This window comes from Lygodium microphyllum, chromosome 15, assembly GCF_053477565.2.
Source record: "Lygodium microphyllum isolate KBCC chromosome 15, Lygodium_microphyllum_v1.1.10, whole genome shotgun sequence".
NCBI classification, from domain to species: Eukaryota; Viridiplantae; Streptophyta; class Polypodiopsida; order Schizaeales; family Lygodiaceae; genus Lygodium; species Lygodium microphyllum.
In genome coordinates, this window is record NC_141149.1 from 107,391,246 (window position 1) to 107,406,092 (window position 14,847).

The following is a 14,847-nucleotide window of genomic DNA, read 5'->3' on the forward strand; positions in this document are numbered from 1 at the left end:
TTTCTATTGTAGCACCGCAATTTCTTTCATATTTGCTAGAAACTTTTTCCCCTCGACTTCCTTTTAGGTGAGTGAGAGTCCCCTTCTCTATTTGTGACATAGCCACTCTTTGTATTGGAAAAAAATCGAGGAGGCAAAAGTTATGTGACACTCTTTCAACCCCCCTTTTTTTTGTAATATGGTTGGTTTATTAAGGTACCAAGACCTCCCATATGGGGTGGGGCAAGTTAAGACTGAGCAGTTCGTGGAAATCGAACTCAACCTGAATGCACACACACTTAGCTAGTGTAAACCAGTTGGCCATTTAGGTGATGAACCCTTCACCCTAAGAGTTGTAGCTGAAAGACCAAAGGTGAAGGGGGCAGGTGGGACGGGACTGTTAGGAAGTTCTACACTCTATAGTCCCATGATACTTACTAACTAGAGAAAGACTATTTAAGTGGGGTCTCTCTTGTGCTTCCCTCTCTAACATTCATACACGTAGTGTTGAAGACCATCTCTCTTCGGAGTCCCGACACGAGAGTGAGAGCGCGATAGCGTTACCCTTTGTGGGAGCAGGCCGGGGCCTTCTCTGCGTAGCAGGATCAGTCTTAGTAGTTCTTTCTCTTTTTCTTTTCCCCCCATTTCGTTTTATCTACTGTCTCGGAGTCGGAAGCGATCTATCGAAGAGAAAAGTAAATAAAATACCCCTCCCTCAATTTCCTCGTCTCTGGTCAGATTTCGTCTCCGTCGACTTTCTTTGTTCCTCTCTCTCTCCCCCCGTCCCCCCCGGTCTTTTGGCTGCTCCCCAGCGATCGAATTTTCCTTCCATCGTCCTCCATTTGAACTCCGCATCAGAAGCTTGAAATTGTGCAGATACTACCCATTTCTTGGAGCGTCTTAAGCATTCATTCAATATGCCGATCCTCGTATTTCAACAGATATGCTGAATCGGTCCTTTCTCGCGGCAGCCTTTACCAAGTAAGGCAGATTGAGATTATATCACAGCGCATCCCTAATTGCAATAATCGTTCACTCAAGTTCAAGCTAAGATTGCTGTCCGTCACGGAGCGGCGCGCAATTCACGATCTACTGTGGCTTGGTCATTCCTCTGTCGATGTTATCCCGTAAGATACCCTCATATGCTCAGCATACTGTACAGTCCCTGCACTCAGGCACAAGTCCTTAATTGAAGCAAAGTATACAACTGGCTGTCCACCTGGTCAGCCCCATATGCATTTTCTCATCAGTGGTAAAGCGTCAGTCTAAGCCATGGGACGAGAGGTTGTGGAGGCAACCGCAATGCTAAAGAATTCCGATGGTGATCCATCAACAACAAAGAAGTATCCTTCCAATTTTAACTATCGCCAAAATGCGTTCTCAACATATATCTCTGTGTCTCTATTTGGGGTCTTATGAGTTGGCAATGTCTTCCTTAATGGTCTGCAGACATGCAAAATATTTGTATACCAGAGAATTTCTCCTGTCTATTGCTGATTTGGATCATTGCAGACAACGTCCAGCAGGCATAGACCCTGCTCTCTTAAGGTGCCATCTTGGTTTGAATTTCTGATCTGCAATTGTTATTGTAGTCATAAGACTTTTAAAAGCATCTTCATAGGGTTTGATAATTGTTACTATCTTGCAGAGATACTTCTCCTGGCTTGGCTGATGGAGCAATAGCAATTCCAGTTGTCTCTTCTCGAGGTTTGATTCACACAGACAGAGAAAAGTAAGTGATAGTCAGTATGTTTCATGACATTGCCCATCAATTTTTTGCAACGTGAAAATTTGTAAAGGAATATGAAGAATACATGTCTTCTTTACAGAAATGCAATTTCTCAGAGCCCTCCTGATGTTCCTGAGTGGCGGAGACCTTCAAGTCTTTCAGGTGGCTCCTTCCTCCAGCAGGGTTCCAAGCGCAGCGAGCTTTCTTCAAACAATTCCAGTCCTAGATTTGGGCCTACTTGGGGAGATAATGGCTCAGGAAGAACCAACATGGAAAAAGCTGGAGGGGGCAGCTCTGGCCACGGGCGATGGGAACATCGCTCTGCTGATAGAGAAAGGGACAGAAGTCGACCTTATCGTGATCGTGACCCTAAAGAGCCAAGTAAGCATTTACAAAGTCTAAACTTGGCTTGAGTGAGGCACAATCGTCATGCACAAACTACGTGCTTTTTTGTGTGTGTGTGTTTGTTTTTGTTTTGGTTTTTTTTTTTTGGGGGGGGGGGTGGTGGGTTGGCGGAGGGGGTTTTTGGAAGGGGGTGGGGTGTAGGCTGTAGTTCAGATTGACTCTTGATTTTGAATTTGTCAAGCCAATCATAGTTGTCCTTGAAAACATTTATCAAGCCAATCAAAAAAGCATGTGAAATTGTCAAGCAAATCATAGTTATCCTAAAAAAAAGTTCATTGGTGCTGAAGTTCACGTGCCATTAAGCAAGAAATGGAATTTGGATAGAGAAGGAACCCATCCCCCCCCTGCGTGCGCCAAATCTATATAAAGAATCTGCACTTCCAAACCAAATTTAATTTCCAATTTAGCAACGAAGCGTTTGAAATGCATAAATACATCTGATTTGGCCTTCAAGCCATACACCCAAGTGTACCTAGAGTACTCATCAATAAATGTGCCAAAATAAAGATGACCCCCAAGAGCACGTGTCCTCATGTGACCACATACATCACTGTGTATGAGCTGTATTTTTCAAACAACATGCACCGCACCATCCTTCTTAAAGGTGAACAAATGATTCTTGCCAAGAACACAACCCTCACAAACATGGGGGTGTTAGACAGTCATTTCCTGGACAGTTGGCAAACAATAGGTTCCACGTCAGCAGGTTGGTGGATAGCAGGCTCCACATCAGCAGTACGGCAGTCCATGTCAGCAGTATGGCAGGGCACTGGTATAGTCGGCCAGATTTACTGCTACAGTTGGCCAGATTTAATGCAGTCGGCTGCATTTAATGCAGCAGACCTACTCCAATTATTTCCTATTTTTTTGGCTACTTATAGCCGGTTTCGTGGCTCACTCCAGCATTCATTATTCAGATTTTGATCTTGAGATCTGTTGGCTGAGACTGACTGTGCTTGGGTTGATGGAGATCGAGGTCATCAAGTTGGAGACATATGCAAATATTTTCTCTGCCCCCTTGTGTATTTCTGCACTCTTATACAGGATATTACACCGCAGATTTTCTGTGTTTACATTGTCTCCTGTTCTCTCTCTCTTTTCTCTCTATGTTCTCTCTCTCTCTCAGTCTTTGTCCTATGCTTCTGCATCGCTGCACTCTGACATGGTATCAGAGTGGTGAAGATGGACTGACCGAGGACTGAACCTATGTGAAGAGGAGATTTCATTGCGACACAAGGTTGCGTTTCCAGGTTTCGAGGGCGAGTGGGAGGGTTGTGCATTAGATCAAGGCTAAAGCGAGCGTGGGCGTGCGGGAAAGGAGTCTAATTGGTGAATTTGCTGCAGGTTATTGCTGTTCGAAGGGGAGGAAGGCTGTGTTTGAGGCCTTCCATTGCAGATTTTACCTTTTTATCACCTCCGGCGGGTGAAGAAGGTTTGGGCAGCGGAGGAATCAGTCCTAGAAGGCTGTGTTTTCACAGTTAGAGGGGGCTGCTTTTGTGTTTGTGCAGGTATTGCACGTTAACATATCTTCAGAGACTGATTTGGAGTTCCAGGCGATCATGGACAAGAAGGTGCCTGTCCTACCGGCTCTTCCAACAGATCAAAAGCTTGATGGTGACAATTACCACATTTGGTGGGTGATGATGTTGGCCATTTTAGAGCCTTATGATTTGGCGGAACTGGTGATGGAGGAGATTAACATGCCCTTGGTGAGGGATGAGTTTAAACTCTCTTCCAATGCTCGTGCGGAGTTGACCAAGGCCCAGTCTCATTGGGACAAACTAAATGCCAGGATTCGATCTTTTCTGTTTCTGTCTTGTACCATAGCTGTGATAGCTCACATCGAGCACTTGATGGTGGCTCGTGAGATATGGCTGGAGCTCGATCAGATGTACAACTGGATGACCCTAATGAAGAGGGTTTCTTTGGAGGTGCAGATGCGGACTTTGTCCGTGAATAAGTCTTCTTCGCTTCGGGAACATATCAACAAGCTACAACAGCTTCAGATGCAGGTTCAAAATGCAGGGAAGCCTATTTTCTCCGAAGACATGGCGATCATTTTACTATCCTAGTTGCCGCCACGATTCGGTACTTTTTGTTGCGCTCTTATTGCTTCAGGATGGGAGTCGACTCTTTGGTGGGAAGAGTTGGTTCTTATGGTCTTGGACTAGGAGGAACAATTGAAGGGACAAAATGCTTCCAAATCAGAGGTATTGGTTGGTCAAGCCACTCAGAAGAAGGGGAAGGACCAAAAGAAGGAGGAGGACAACAAATCCAAGAAGGACAAGAAGGAATCAACTTGCCATATTTGTGGTAAGACCGGTCACTGGAAGAAGGATTGCCCCGACAAAGACAAGAAGGATACCAAGAAGAAGGACACGAAGAACTCTGGAGCGGTGGCTGTACCCTTATCAGGTGCTTTTCTACACTTAGCAGTCATTGAGGACTCTACACCGACAACTTCTGATGCTGCGATGACAGCTCCCCAGGCTCGAGAGTGGATTGTGGACAGCAGTGTCTCACGGCACATGACTTCTTCTTCCGTTGGTGTTGCCCATTTGTGACCTTCACGTGGGCAGATTCTCATTGGAGACAGCTCTTCTGTGTCTATTGCTGTGCGGGGTGAGATGCAACTTATTCCAGATGGACGTGGTGGTACCCATACCTCTGAGGTGTTGCATGTGCCTGGATTGGGGTATCATTTACTTTCGGTTCATAAGATTTGTGCTCTTGGTCTCTTGGTGGAGTTTGACAGTGATACTATTTGAGTCCTTGATTGTGGATTGAGGAAGGTTCTCTCTGCAGGGTATGAGGAGAATGGAGTCTACAAATTGAAGTCTTCTTCAGCTCTTACTTCTCTTCTTCTTACTTCTTAGACACAGTCCGAGCTCTGACATGCTCGGTTTGGCCACCTAAACTACGAGTACCTTCGGAAGGCGTCGTGAGGGTCATTTGTTTGAGGCTTGTCGGACATAGTGGTGAGCCATCAGCCATGTGTCTCGTGCATTTGTGGGAAACTGCATTGGGATGCAGTTCCCAACAAAGCTTCTAGGCGGTCTACTTCACTCATGGAGCTTGTATCTACGGATCTTTGTGGCTCGATGAGGACCGAGTCCCTGAAGGGGAGTTTGTACTTCATGTTGATTGTAGATGACTACAACAGGATGACTTGGGCCTATTTCTTGCTTTTGAAGTCAGATGCTTTCTCTCATTTCAAGGATTGGCTTCTTTTTTAGGAGAACCATTCTGGCCGGCGACTGAAGACCTTGCATTCAGACAAGGGAGGTGAATTTATGTCTAATGACTTTGCTTGTTTTTGTGCAGATAGAGGCATTCACGAGAAGTTTGCTAACACCAACACTTCCCAAGAGAATGGCATTTTGGAGTGGAAGAACTGAAGTGTGATCGAGATGACTCATACCATGATGGAGCATCGACAGACACCTCACTTTTTGTGGGCCGAGGCAGTGGCTACCGTAGTTCACATCCTTGATCGATCTCCCACTTCGGCCGTTGATAGGATGATACCTTTTGAGGCTTACTTTGGGACAAAGCTCGATGTCTCTTATTTCAGGATCTTTGGGTGTGACGTTTATGTGCACATTCCGAAGACGCAGCGTGATAAGTTCTAGGCGGCTTCCTGACAACAGGTTTTTGTTGGCTATAGCTCCCAATCCCAAGGTTATCGTTTGTTTGATCCCGTTAAGCAGGATGTCTATACGAGCCGAGACGTGCGGTTCGTGGAAGTACCGGCCACAGAGGGGGGTGAGGAGCACCCCGTCCTTGGAAATCTAGGGGAGAGTTGGGCTCTCGAGATAGTTTCTTTGGAGCCAGAGCCTCTTGATGGAGATTTTTCTTCGGATTCAGAGTCTTCTCTTCCACCGACTACCCCCGAGAAGCTTCCGCTGGTGGATGTTCCTGAGTCTTCAGCAGATGGAGAGCGACGGGGCAAGGTTCGTCCTCCTCGTTGGGCTCGTGACACCCTCCGAGATTCAGGGATCGAGGGGGTCTCTGAGGAATGGGAACCGCAGGATGGACCGCGGAGGTCACGGAGGAACTGGGCACATTCTTTGGTGCTTGTTTGCTCCAACTATTGTTTACTGACCCGTGTTATGCAGGATCGAGAGCCCACTTCAGTGAAGGAGGCTTAGCAGTCTGATCATTGGCGGAAGGCCATGGAAGCTGAGTTGGAGGCTATTGAGAGGAATGGCACTTGGTCTCTTGTGCCTCATCCCTCTCACAAGAAGGTGATTGGTGTCAAGTGGGCCTTCAAGACTAAGTACCTTAGCGATGGTTCTTTGGACAAGCACAAGGCTCGCCTTGTTGCTAAAGGTTTTGCTCAGCGCCCAGGCATTGATTTCCATGATACTTTTGCCCCCACTGCTTGTATGGCGACTATTCGAGTTGTTCTTGTCTTGGCTGGCCATAGGAGATGGCCTGTTTATTAGTTGGATGCGAAGTCGGCCTTTCTGAATGGTGACTTGTAGGAGGAGATCTATTTTGAGCAGCCTCCTGGCTTTGGATCCTCGGATAGGAAAGTTTACAGGTTGAAGAAGGGCTTGTATGGCCTCAAGCAGGCTCCGCGTGCATGGAATGAGAAGATTGACTCGTTTCTTTAGTTGAAGTTGGGATATCGGCGCTCCAAGGTCGATCGGCAGCTTTATGTGTACACTTTCGAGGTTGGTCGTGTGTTGTTCGTGTTATATGTTGATTATTTGATTTTGACAGGGGATCATGCACAGAAGGTCCGAGAGACCAAGACAGCTTTACATCAGGCATTCGAGATGACGGATTTGGGGCGGCTTCATTTCTTCTTGGGTCACGAGATTTATCAGTCTCAGAGGGGGATTTTCATATCTCAGCAGAGCGGTACCTTCAGGAGATCTTGGTGACTTTCGAGATGGAGACTTATCGGCCCATTACTACTCCTATGGATCCAAATTGGAAGGCCACTTCAGATTCAGATTCTCCCGTGATGGATGCTTCCTGCTATTCTCAGTTGATTGGATCCTTGATTTGGCTTCTCAATACTCGTGTTGATCTTTGTTTTGTTGTGGGTCTTTTGGCAGGGTTCATGACAGAACCCAAACAGGTGCATTGGCAGGCTGCCTTGAGGATTCTTCGGTATTTGAGGGGGACCTCTGACTTAGGGATTTCTTATCCCGTAGTTACAGATGCTTCAGATCTGGTTCTTGTAGGTTGGAGTGACTCGGATTGGGTTGGCGATGTGGACCACCGACGGTCTACTACAGGGTACTGTTTTATCTTGGGTACAGGTGTTATCTCTTGGATTAGCAAGAAGCAGCCCACGGTAGCCCTTTCTTCTACTGAGGCGGAGTATCGGGCTGTGTCTTCCACCACATGTGAGGTTGTGTGGCTTCGGAGATTGTTGGAGGAGCTTGGCTGCCCCCAGACTCGTCCTACTCTTCTGCAGTGCGACAATGAGAGTTGCATTGCCTTGGTACGGAATCTAGTATTCCATGCCCGGACGAAGCACATTGAGATCTAGTATCATTTCATTTGGGAGAAACTTCTGGATGGGACCATTGATGTGGAGTATTGCAAGACGGAGGATAATCTTGCAGATTTGTTTACGAAGGTGCTTCCCCAGGCTCTTCTTCGGCAGCATTCCAGATCCCTCAGTCTTTTAACCCGTCCAGGTTCTGAGAGGGGGTGTTAGACAGTCATTTCCTGGACAGTTGGTAGACAGTAGGTTCCATGTTAGCAGATTGGTGGACAACGGGCTCCACGTCAGCAGTACGGCAGTCCACGTCAGCAGTACAATAGGGCACTGGTACAGTCGGCCAGATTTAATGCAGTTTGCTCCAATTATTTTCTGTTTTTTTGGCTATTTATAGCCAATTTCGTGGCTCACTCCAGCATTCATTATTCAGATTCTAATCTTGAGATCTGTTGGCTGAGACAGATTTTGCTCGGGCTGACGGAGATCAAGGTCATCAAGTCGGAGACATATGCAGATATTTTTACTGCGCCCTTGTGTATTTCTGCACTCTTATACAGCGCATTACACCGTAGATTTTCTGCGTTTACATTGTCTCCTTTTCTCTCTCTTCTCTCAGTGTTCTCTTTCTCTCAGTCTTTGTCCTACGCTTCTGCATCGCTGCACTTTGACAAGGGGGGGTGGAGTATCCAAAATAGGCAAAGCATCAACCATCTAATACCTCTGAAGAGTCATGAGACTGCCAAAACTCATGTGCCCACCTAGAATGGCATAATTCCACATCTTTCATTCCAAGAGTGAGTGTACCAACTGAAAATGCATTGTTAGATCTCTTCACCTAATCATCCAAAAGATAGAGATCTTTGTATGAAGTGTCAAAAAGCCTCAATGCATAATCATGCTCCTTGTCACAAACAATGCATTTGTCACCCTCAAAGATCACTTAACATCCACTTTTATTAATAACAAACACTAAAGGTAATGCCCAAATCACATAACACAATGCTAATCTGAGGAGAATGCAAGATGGAAATGTGCAGTACAGTGGCACTTTAGCAATGCCTTCATAGGGGAATTGTTCACTTGCTCGAGCGACCTTGTACAAAAAATAATGCATAGGTACCAGCAAAAGAGGATATTGATGTTGAAGACTATGGAGGGCAAGTTGAAACCTAATTGTACCAAAAAGGAAAAGCAACCGCCTCTCAAATCATGAAGTTTATGTTGAAGGAGAAAGGGAGTTGAAGTCGGTGCATGTACCAAGAACTTGATACAAGACTACAAGAAACACCTCAACTAGAAGAGTTGTGAGGAGAAACAATTGCTGCGGTAGCATCAAAGGGTGATTGAAACTTAGCCTTAGGAGAGGAAACACTATCTTTGTCTCCATGTTGGCCAAGAGGGGCCTCAACCACCAAGACAAGGCCAAAAATCCATGTGTCCAGCCCACATTGGACCAATAGATTGTGCAATGTTAGTAATCAAGGCCTTTAATTGTGCATGCTCAATACCCTTGTCAGGCTGAAAAAGGTGCCCAAGGGGGGGAGAGAGAAACTTTGTCCTATGTATGCAAAAGGTCCCATCCCAAGTGAAGAGAAAGAGTATTACTTTGTCCTCATGTGCCCAAAAGTGTTAGAGATTGTCATCCCTTGGACAGGCATTTTTCTCAGTTAGGCTGTGTACATATGCAGTTTTCCCACCAGGCAGTCATTCGAGAGTTGTTCAGTGTGTGAAGCAGTGTTTCCATCTGTCAGTGCCACGTCAGCAGCCAGACACGCAGGTTGCAGTCGGACTGCCATGTGGCAGTCCAGTCGGACTGTGCAGTTTAGTCGGTCAGATTTCAGCACAGTAAATGCAGCTGACCTGACAGGTTTTTAAAACTTTTTCTTCAGGCTATAAGTAGGCTGCCACCAGCACACACTCTCATTCTTGCAGTTGCAGATTTCAGGGCAGAGATCAGGCAGATTGCAGCAGACTTCGAGGTGTCCAGCAGGGAGATATTTTCGAGGTTGAGATACGTAGACATACGGATTGCGCCCATGTACATATCTGCATTGCTTTGTATTCAGTATACTTTATATAGCAGATCTTCATGTTCTTTTGTCTCTTTCTCTCTCTCTCTTCTCTCCGTGTTCACCCAACTCTCTCAGTCTTGATCCCACGATTCCACACCGCTGCACTCTAACACGGTATCAAAGTAGTGAAGACGGACTGACTGAGTGAAGAACCCATCTGAAGAGGAGATTTCAGCACGACACAAGGTTGCGTTTCCAGCGTTCGAGGGTGAGCGGGAGGGCCATGCATTGGAACAAGGCTGAAGTGAGCGTGGGCGTGTGGGAAAGGAGCAAAGTTGGTGAAGTTGCTGCTATTTGTTGCTGTTCCAAGAGGAGGGCTGAGTTTTTGGCCTTCAAGTGCAGATTTTACCTTTTCATCGCCTGTGGTAGGTGAAGAAGGAGCGGGATGAGCGAACTATAGTCCTAGCAGGCTGTATTTTCATAGTTAGAGGGAGTTTTTTCCGTGTTTTGTGCAGGCATTGTAGTTTCTGAGGCCGAGACAAAGTTTTAGGCGATCATGGACCGGAAGGTGCCCTTCCTACCGGTTCTTCCATCAGATCAAAAGCTCGATGGCGAGAACTACCGCATTTGGTGGGTTATGATGCTTGCCATATTGGAGTCCTATGATTTGGTGGAGCTTGTTATGGAGGCTATCCATCGTCCTTCTTTGCGAGACGAGTCCAGAATCTCTTTCAATGATAAGGTGGAGTCGGCAAAGGCTCAGGCACATTGGGATAAACTCAATGCTCGCATTTGCTCGTTTTTATTTCTCTCATGTACTACAGTTGCCATCTCTCATATAGAGCATTTGACCGTGGCCCAGGAGATAGGGCTGGAGTTGGATTAGATGTATAATCGGATGACCGTCATGAAGCGAGTCTCTTTGGAAGTGCAGATGCGGACTATGAGTGTCGACAAGGCATCATCCATGCAGGAGCATATCAACAAGCTGAGGGAGCTTTAGATGCAGGTTCAAAACGCAGGGAAAGTGATCACTTCTGAAGACATGGCGATAACTCTCCTTTCACAATTATTGCCTCGCTTCAGTGGTTTTTATTTCACCTTGATTATTTTAGGACAGTTTGAGACTCTTTGATGGGAAGAGTTGGTTCTTATGGTCTTGGACCAAGAGGAGCAACTGAAAGGAACCAATGCTTTGAAATCTGAGGCCTTGGTTGGTCAATCCTCTTAGAAGAAGGGGAAGGACCAAATGAAGAAGGGGAAGGGCCAAAAGAAGAAGAAGGAAGACAAATCTAAGAAGGACAAAGAGAAGGAATCTACTTGTTACATTTATGGTAAAACAGGTCATTGGAAGAAGGATTGCCGCGACAAGGAGAAGAAGAAGAAATCTTCAAAGGATTCCGGATTGGTGGTGGCTGCATACACTCGGAAGTCGATTGTTGACAGTGGTGTCTCCCGGTACACGACTTCTTCTTCAGCAGGTGTTGCTCATTTGCGGCCTTTTCTCATGGCCAGATTCTCATCGGTGACAATTCGTCTATTCCTATTCAAGGATGGGGCAACATGCATCTTATTCTAGATGGACGCAGTGGTGCCCATGTATTCGAGGTACTTTATGTGCCGACTTTGGGGTATCATCTTCTCTTGGTGCACAAGATTTGTGCCCTTGGCCTTTTGGTCGAATTCGATGTGGATTCTTTTCGGATTCTTGATCGAGGATCGAGATAGGTTCTTTCTTCAGGTTATAAGGAGAATGGAGTCTATAAGTTGTAGTCTTCTTCGGCCTTGACTTCTCTTCTTTTTACCTCTCAAACTCAGTTCGAGCTTTGGTATGCTCGGTCTGGCCACCTCAATTATGATTATCTTCGGAGGCATCTAAGGGCCAGTTTGCTCGAGGTTTGCAGGATATTGTGGTGAGTCAGTCAGTAGCCTTGTGCATCTTGCATCCGTGGGAAGCAGACTCGTGATGTTGTTCCCAGCAAGGTTTCGAGAGGCGGTCTTAAGCACCCTTGGAGCTTGTTTCTACCGATCTTTGTGGACCGATGAGGACAGAGTCCTTTAGAGTGAGCTTGTATTTTATGCTAATTGTGGATGATTATAGTAGGATGACATGGGCTTATTTCTTGAAGGTGAAGTCGGAGGCTTTCTCTAACTCTAAGGATTGGTTGCTCTTTGAGGAGAACCGATTGGGGCGGAAGCTGAGGACCTTATGATTGGATAAGAGCGGGGAGTTTGTTTCTAATGAGTTTGCTCGTTTTTGTGCAGATCGTGGTATTCACTAGGAGTTCGCCAATACAAACACTCCTCAGGAGAATGGCATCTTGGAGTGGAAAAATTGCAGTGTGATCGAGATGGCACGTACCATGCTGGAGCATTGTTAGACACTTCAGTGTCTATGGGCTGAGGCTATGGCTACTGCGGTTCACATCCTTAATCGTTCCCCTACTTCCGCTGTTGTTGGTAACTCCTTGTGAGGCGTACTTTGGGTCAAAGCTAGATGTTTCTTATTTCAGGGTTTTTGGATGCAATGCCTATGTTCACATCTCGAGGACATAGCGTGACAAATTTGAAGTGGCTTCCAAAAGACTTGCGTTTGTGGGCTATAGCTTACAGTCTCAAGGCTATCGATTGTATGATTCTGTTAAGTGGGATGTCTACATGAGCCGTGACATTCAGTTAAGCATGGGACCAAGATTGAGAGAGTAGGGTGAACATGGAGAGGAGAGAGAGAGAAAGAGACCGAAGAAGATGAAGATTTGCTGTATAAGGAATGCTGAATACAAAGGAATGCAGATATGTACATTGGCGGAGTCCGTATGTCTGCGTATCTCGACCTCGATAATGTCTCCTTGCTGGACACCTCAAAGTCTGCTACAATTTGCCCGATCTCTGCCGTGAAATTTGCATCTGCAAGAATGAGTGTGCTGGTGACTGGCTATTTATAGCTTGAAGAAAAAGCCAAAAAAAAAAAAAAAAAAAAAAAAAAAAAAAACGGCTGAAATTTGGTCGATTGAATTGCACAATCCGATTGGACTGCCATGTGGCAGTTTGACTGCACCCTGCGTGTCTGGTTGCTAACGTGGCATTAACAGATGGAAACACTGTTTCACACACCAAACCACTCTCGAATGATTGCCTGGCTGGAAAACTACATATGTACACAGCCTAACCGAGAAAGATGCTTGTCCAGGGGATGACAATCTCTAACACCCTCTCTCAGATTGTGGATGAGGCATAAGGTTGAGGGATTTGGAATGTCGGCGAAGTAGAGTCTGGGGAAGCACCTTCATAAATAGATCCGTAAGATTGTCCTCTGTCTTACAGTACTCCACATCGATGGTCTCATCCAGAAGCTTCTCCCTGATGAAGATGTACTAGATCTCTATGTGCTTCATCCGGGCATGGAATATAGGATTCCGTACCAAGGCAATGCAACTCTCATTGTCGCACCTTGAAATAGTAGGACGAGTCTGGGGGCAGCCAAGCTCGTTGCTCCTTCATCAATCTCCGAAGCCACACAGTCTCACATGTGGTAGAAGACGCGGCCTGATACTCCGCCTCAGTCGAAGATAGGGCTACTGTGGGTTGCTTCTTACTACTCCAAGAGATAACACTTGCACCCGAAGTAAAACAATAGCCTATAGTAGATTGCTTATGGTAGATAACTCTTGCACCCGAGGTAAAACAATAGCCTGTAGTAGAGTGCTTATGGTCCACATCGCTAGCCCAATCTAAATGACTCCAACTTGTAAGGACAAGATTAGAAGCACCTGTTGTCATAGATCAACCTGTTGTTAGAGGGGTTTTAGTCGAAAGGTCGTATCCACCAGGGATCAGAGATAGAAGGAAGTAGAGAATAGGAGATAGAAGAGAAGAAAAAGAATACACAAGAGGTACACAAGATAAAGACAAAGCACAATGAATTAAAGCACTATGTATTGATAGAACCTGAGAAGATAAACAAATTCATTGTTTGGCACTATTCAGAAGCAATCTCCAAGCATTAGATCTCTTGGAGCTCCCTTGTAGACCAAAAATGTGCATAAAAACAATAGCTTCTTCTTGTTGCTCAGATTGCAAATCTGATGGTTCCGTTGGCTCCGAAAGGGGAGTAAAACACTAGGAAACTTGGTAAGAATTCTTCCAAATCACTCCTCCTCCTCCCAGTTCGGAGTGCTGTTTGCTGCTTGTAAACTACGATCGTATGCTGTGCGATTTCGGAAGCTTTTCTTTTTTTATGAGTTTTCCCAAAACTGGTTGAAAAAGTCACTTGCTTTTTGCATGTCACCTTATTCTAGAAGTTTTCTACACATTTTTTGGATATTTATAAGAAATAGTATTCAAAATAATAAAAATTGACTAAAATTATTCAAAAATCTCATATTTTTGAACCATCCATAGTATGGACACTGACACTAATGTGACTAATACGGCATTGATTCTCTACATTAATAAGAAAGCCGGATGATGATGTGCTCCAGGGTTTTTCACATTGTGTTCGTGTAGCGGCACGACATTTTGTGTTGGAGGAGCCAAATCAACGATCCAATTAGTTGATGGTAACGCGTAGCATTTGCCAAAGGAGAATTTGAGTGTGAAGTGGCCTTCTAGTTCGGATCCATAGGAGTAGAATTGGACTAATAATCCTCCATCTCAAAAGTTATCAAGAGCTCTTGTACATATCTTTACTGAGAGATGAAAATCCCCTTCTAGGCATGGTCACGTGTAACAATCAAGTCATTAACATACAAAATAAGCAACACATGACCACCCTCGAAAGTGTGCACATATAGCTGCAGATTGGCCCTAGAGCGCCGATATCCCAACTTTGCCTAGAGAAACGAGTCAATCTTCTTGTTCCAAGCATGCGGAGCCTGCTTCAAGCCATACAAGGTCTTCTTCAATTTGTAAACCTTCCCATCTAAGGAACCAAAGTCAGGAGGCCGCTTTGCATAGATCTCCTCCTTCAAATCATCGTTCAAGAAGGTCGACTTCATATCCAATTGAAAGACGGGCCATCTCCTATGACTAGCCAAGGCAAGAATAGTACGGATCATCGCCATACGAGTAGAGGGGACAAAAGTATCATGGAAATCAATGCATGGGTGCTGAGCAAAACCTTTAGGCCTTGTGCTTGTCCAAAGAGCCATCATTATGGTACTTGGTCTTGAAGACCCATTTGACACCAATCACCTTCTTATGAGAGGGACGAGGCACAAGGTAGCAAGTGCCATTCCGCTCAGTAGCCTCCAACTCGG

General features: G+C 45.6%; 1 protein-coding gene across 2 annotated transcripts in view; it reads left to right on the top strand.

Moving 5' to 3' along the window:
- The first annotated feature begins 479 nt into the window (after positions 1-479).
- LOC148024884 (chorismate synthase) overlaps positions 480-14,847 on the top strand; it is a 74,251-nt gene continuing 59,883 nt past the window's right edge. For both annotated transcript variants that reach the window (XM_087694553.1, XM_087694554.1), the window contains exons 1-4: positions 480-1,322; positions 1,429-1,527; positions 1,628-1,711; positions 1,809-2,089. In XM_087694553.1, coding sequence (XP_087550679.1) covers positions 1,252-1,322; positions 1,429-1,527; positions 1,628-1,711; positions 1,809-2,089 — 535 coding nt within the window. In that variant the 5' untranslated portion in view covers positions 480-1,251. The remainder of the gene's footprint in view (positions 1,323-1,428; positions 1,528-1,627; positions 1,712-1,808; positions 2,090-14,847) is intronic.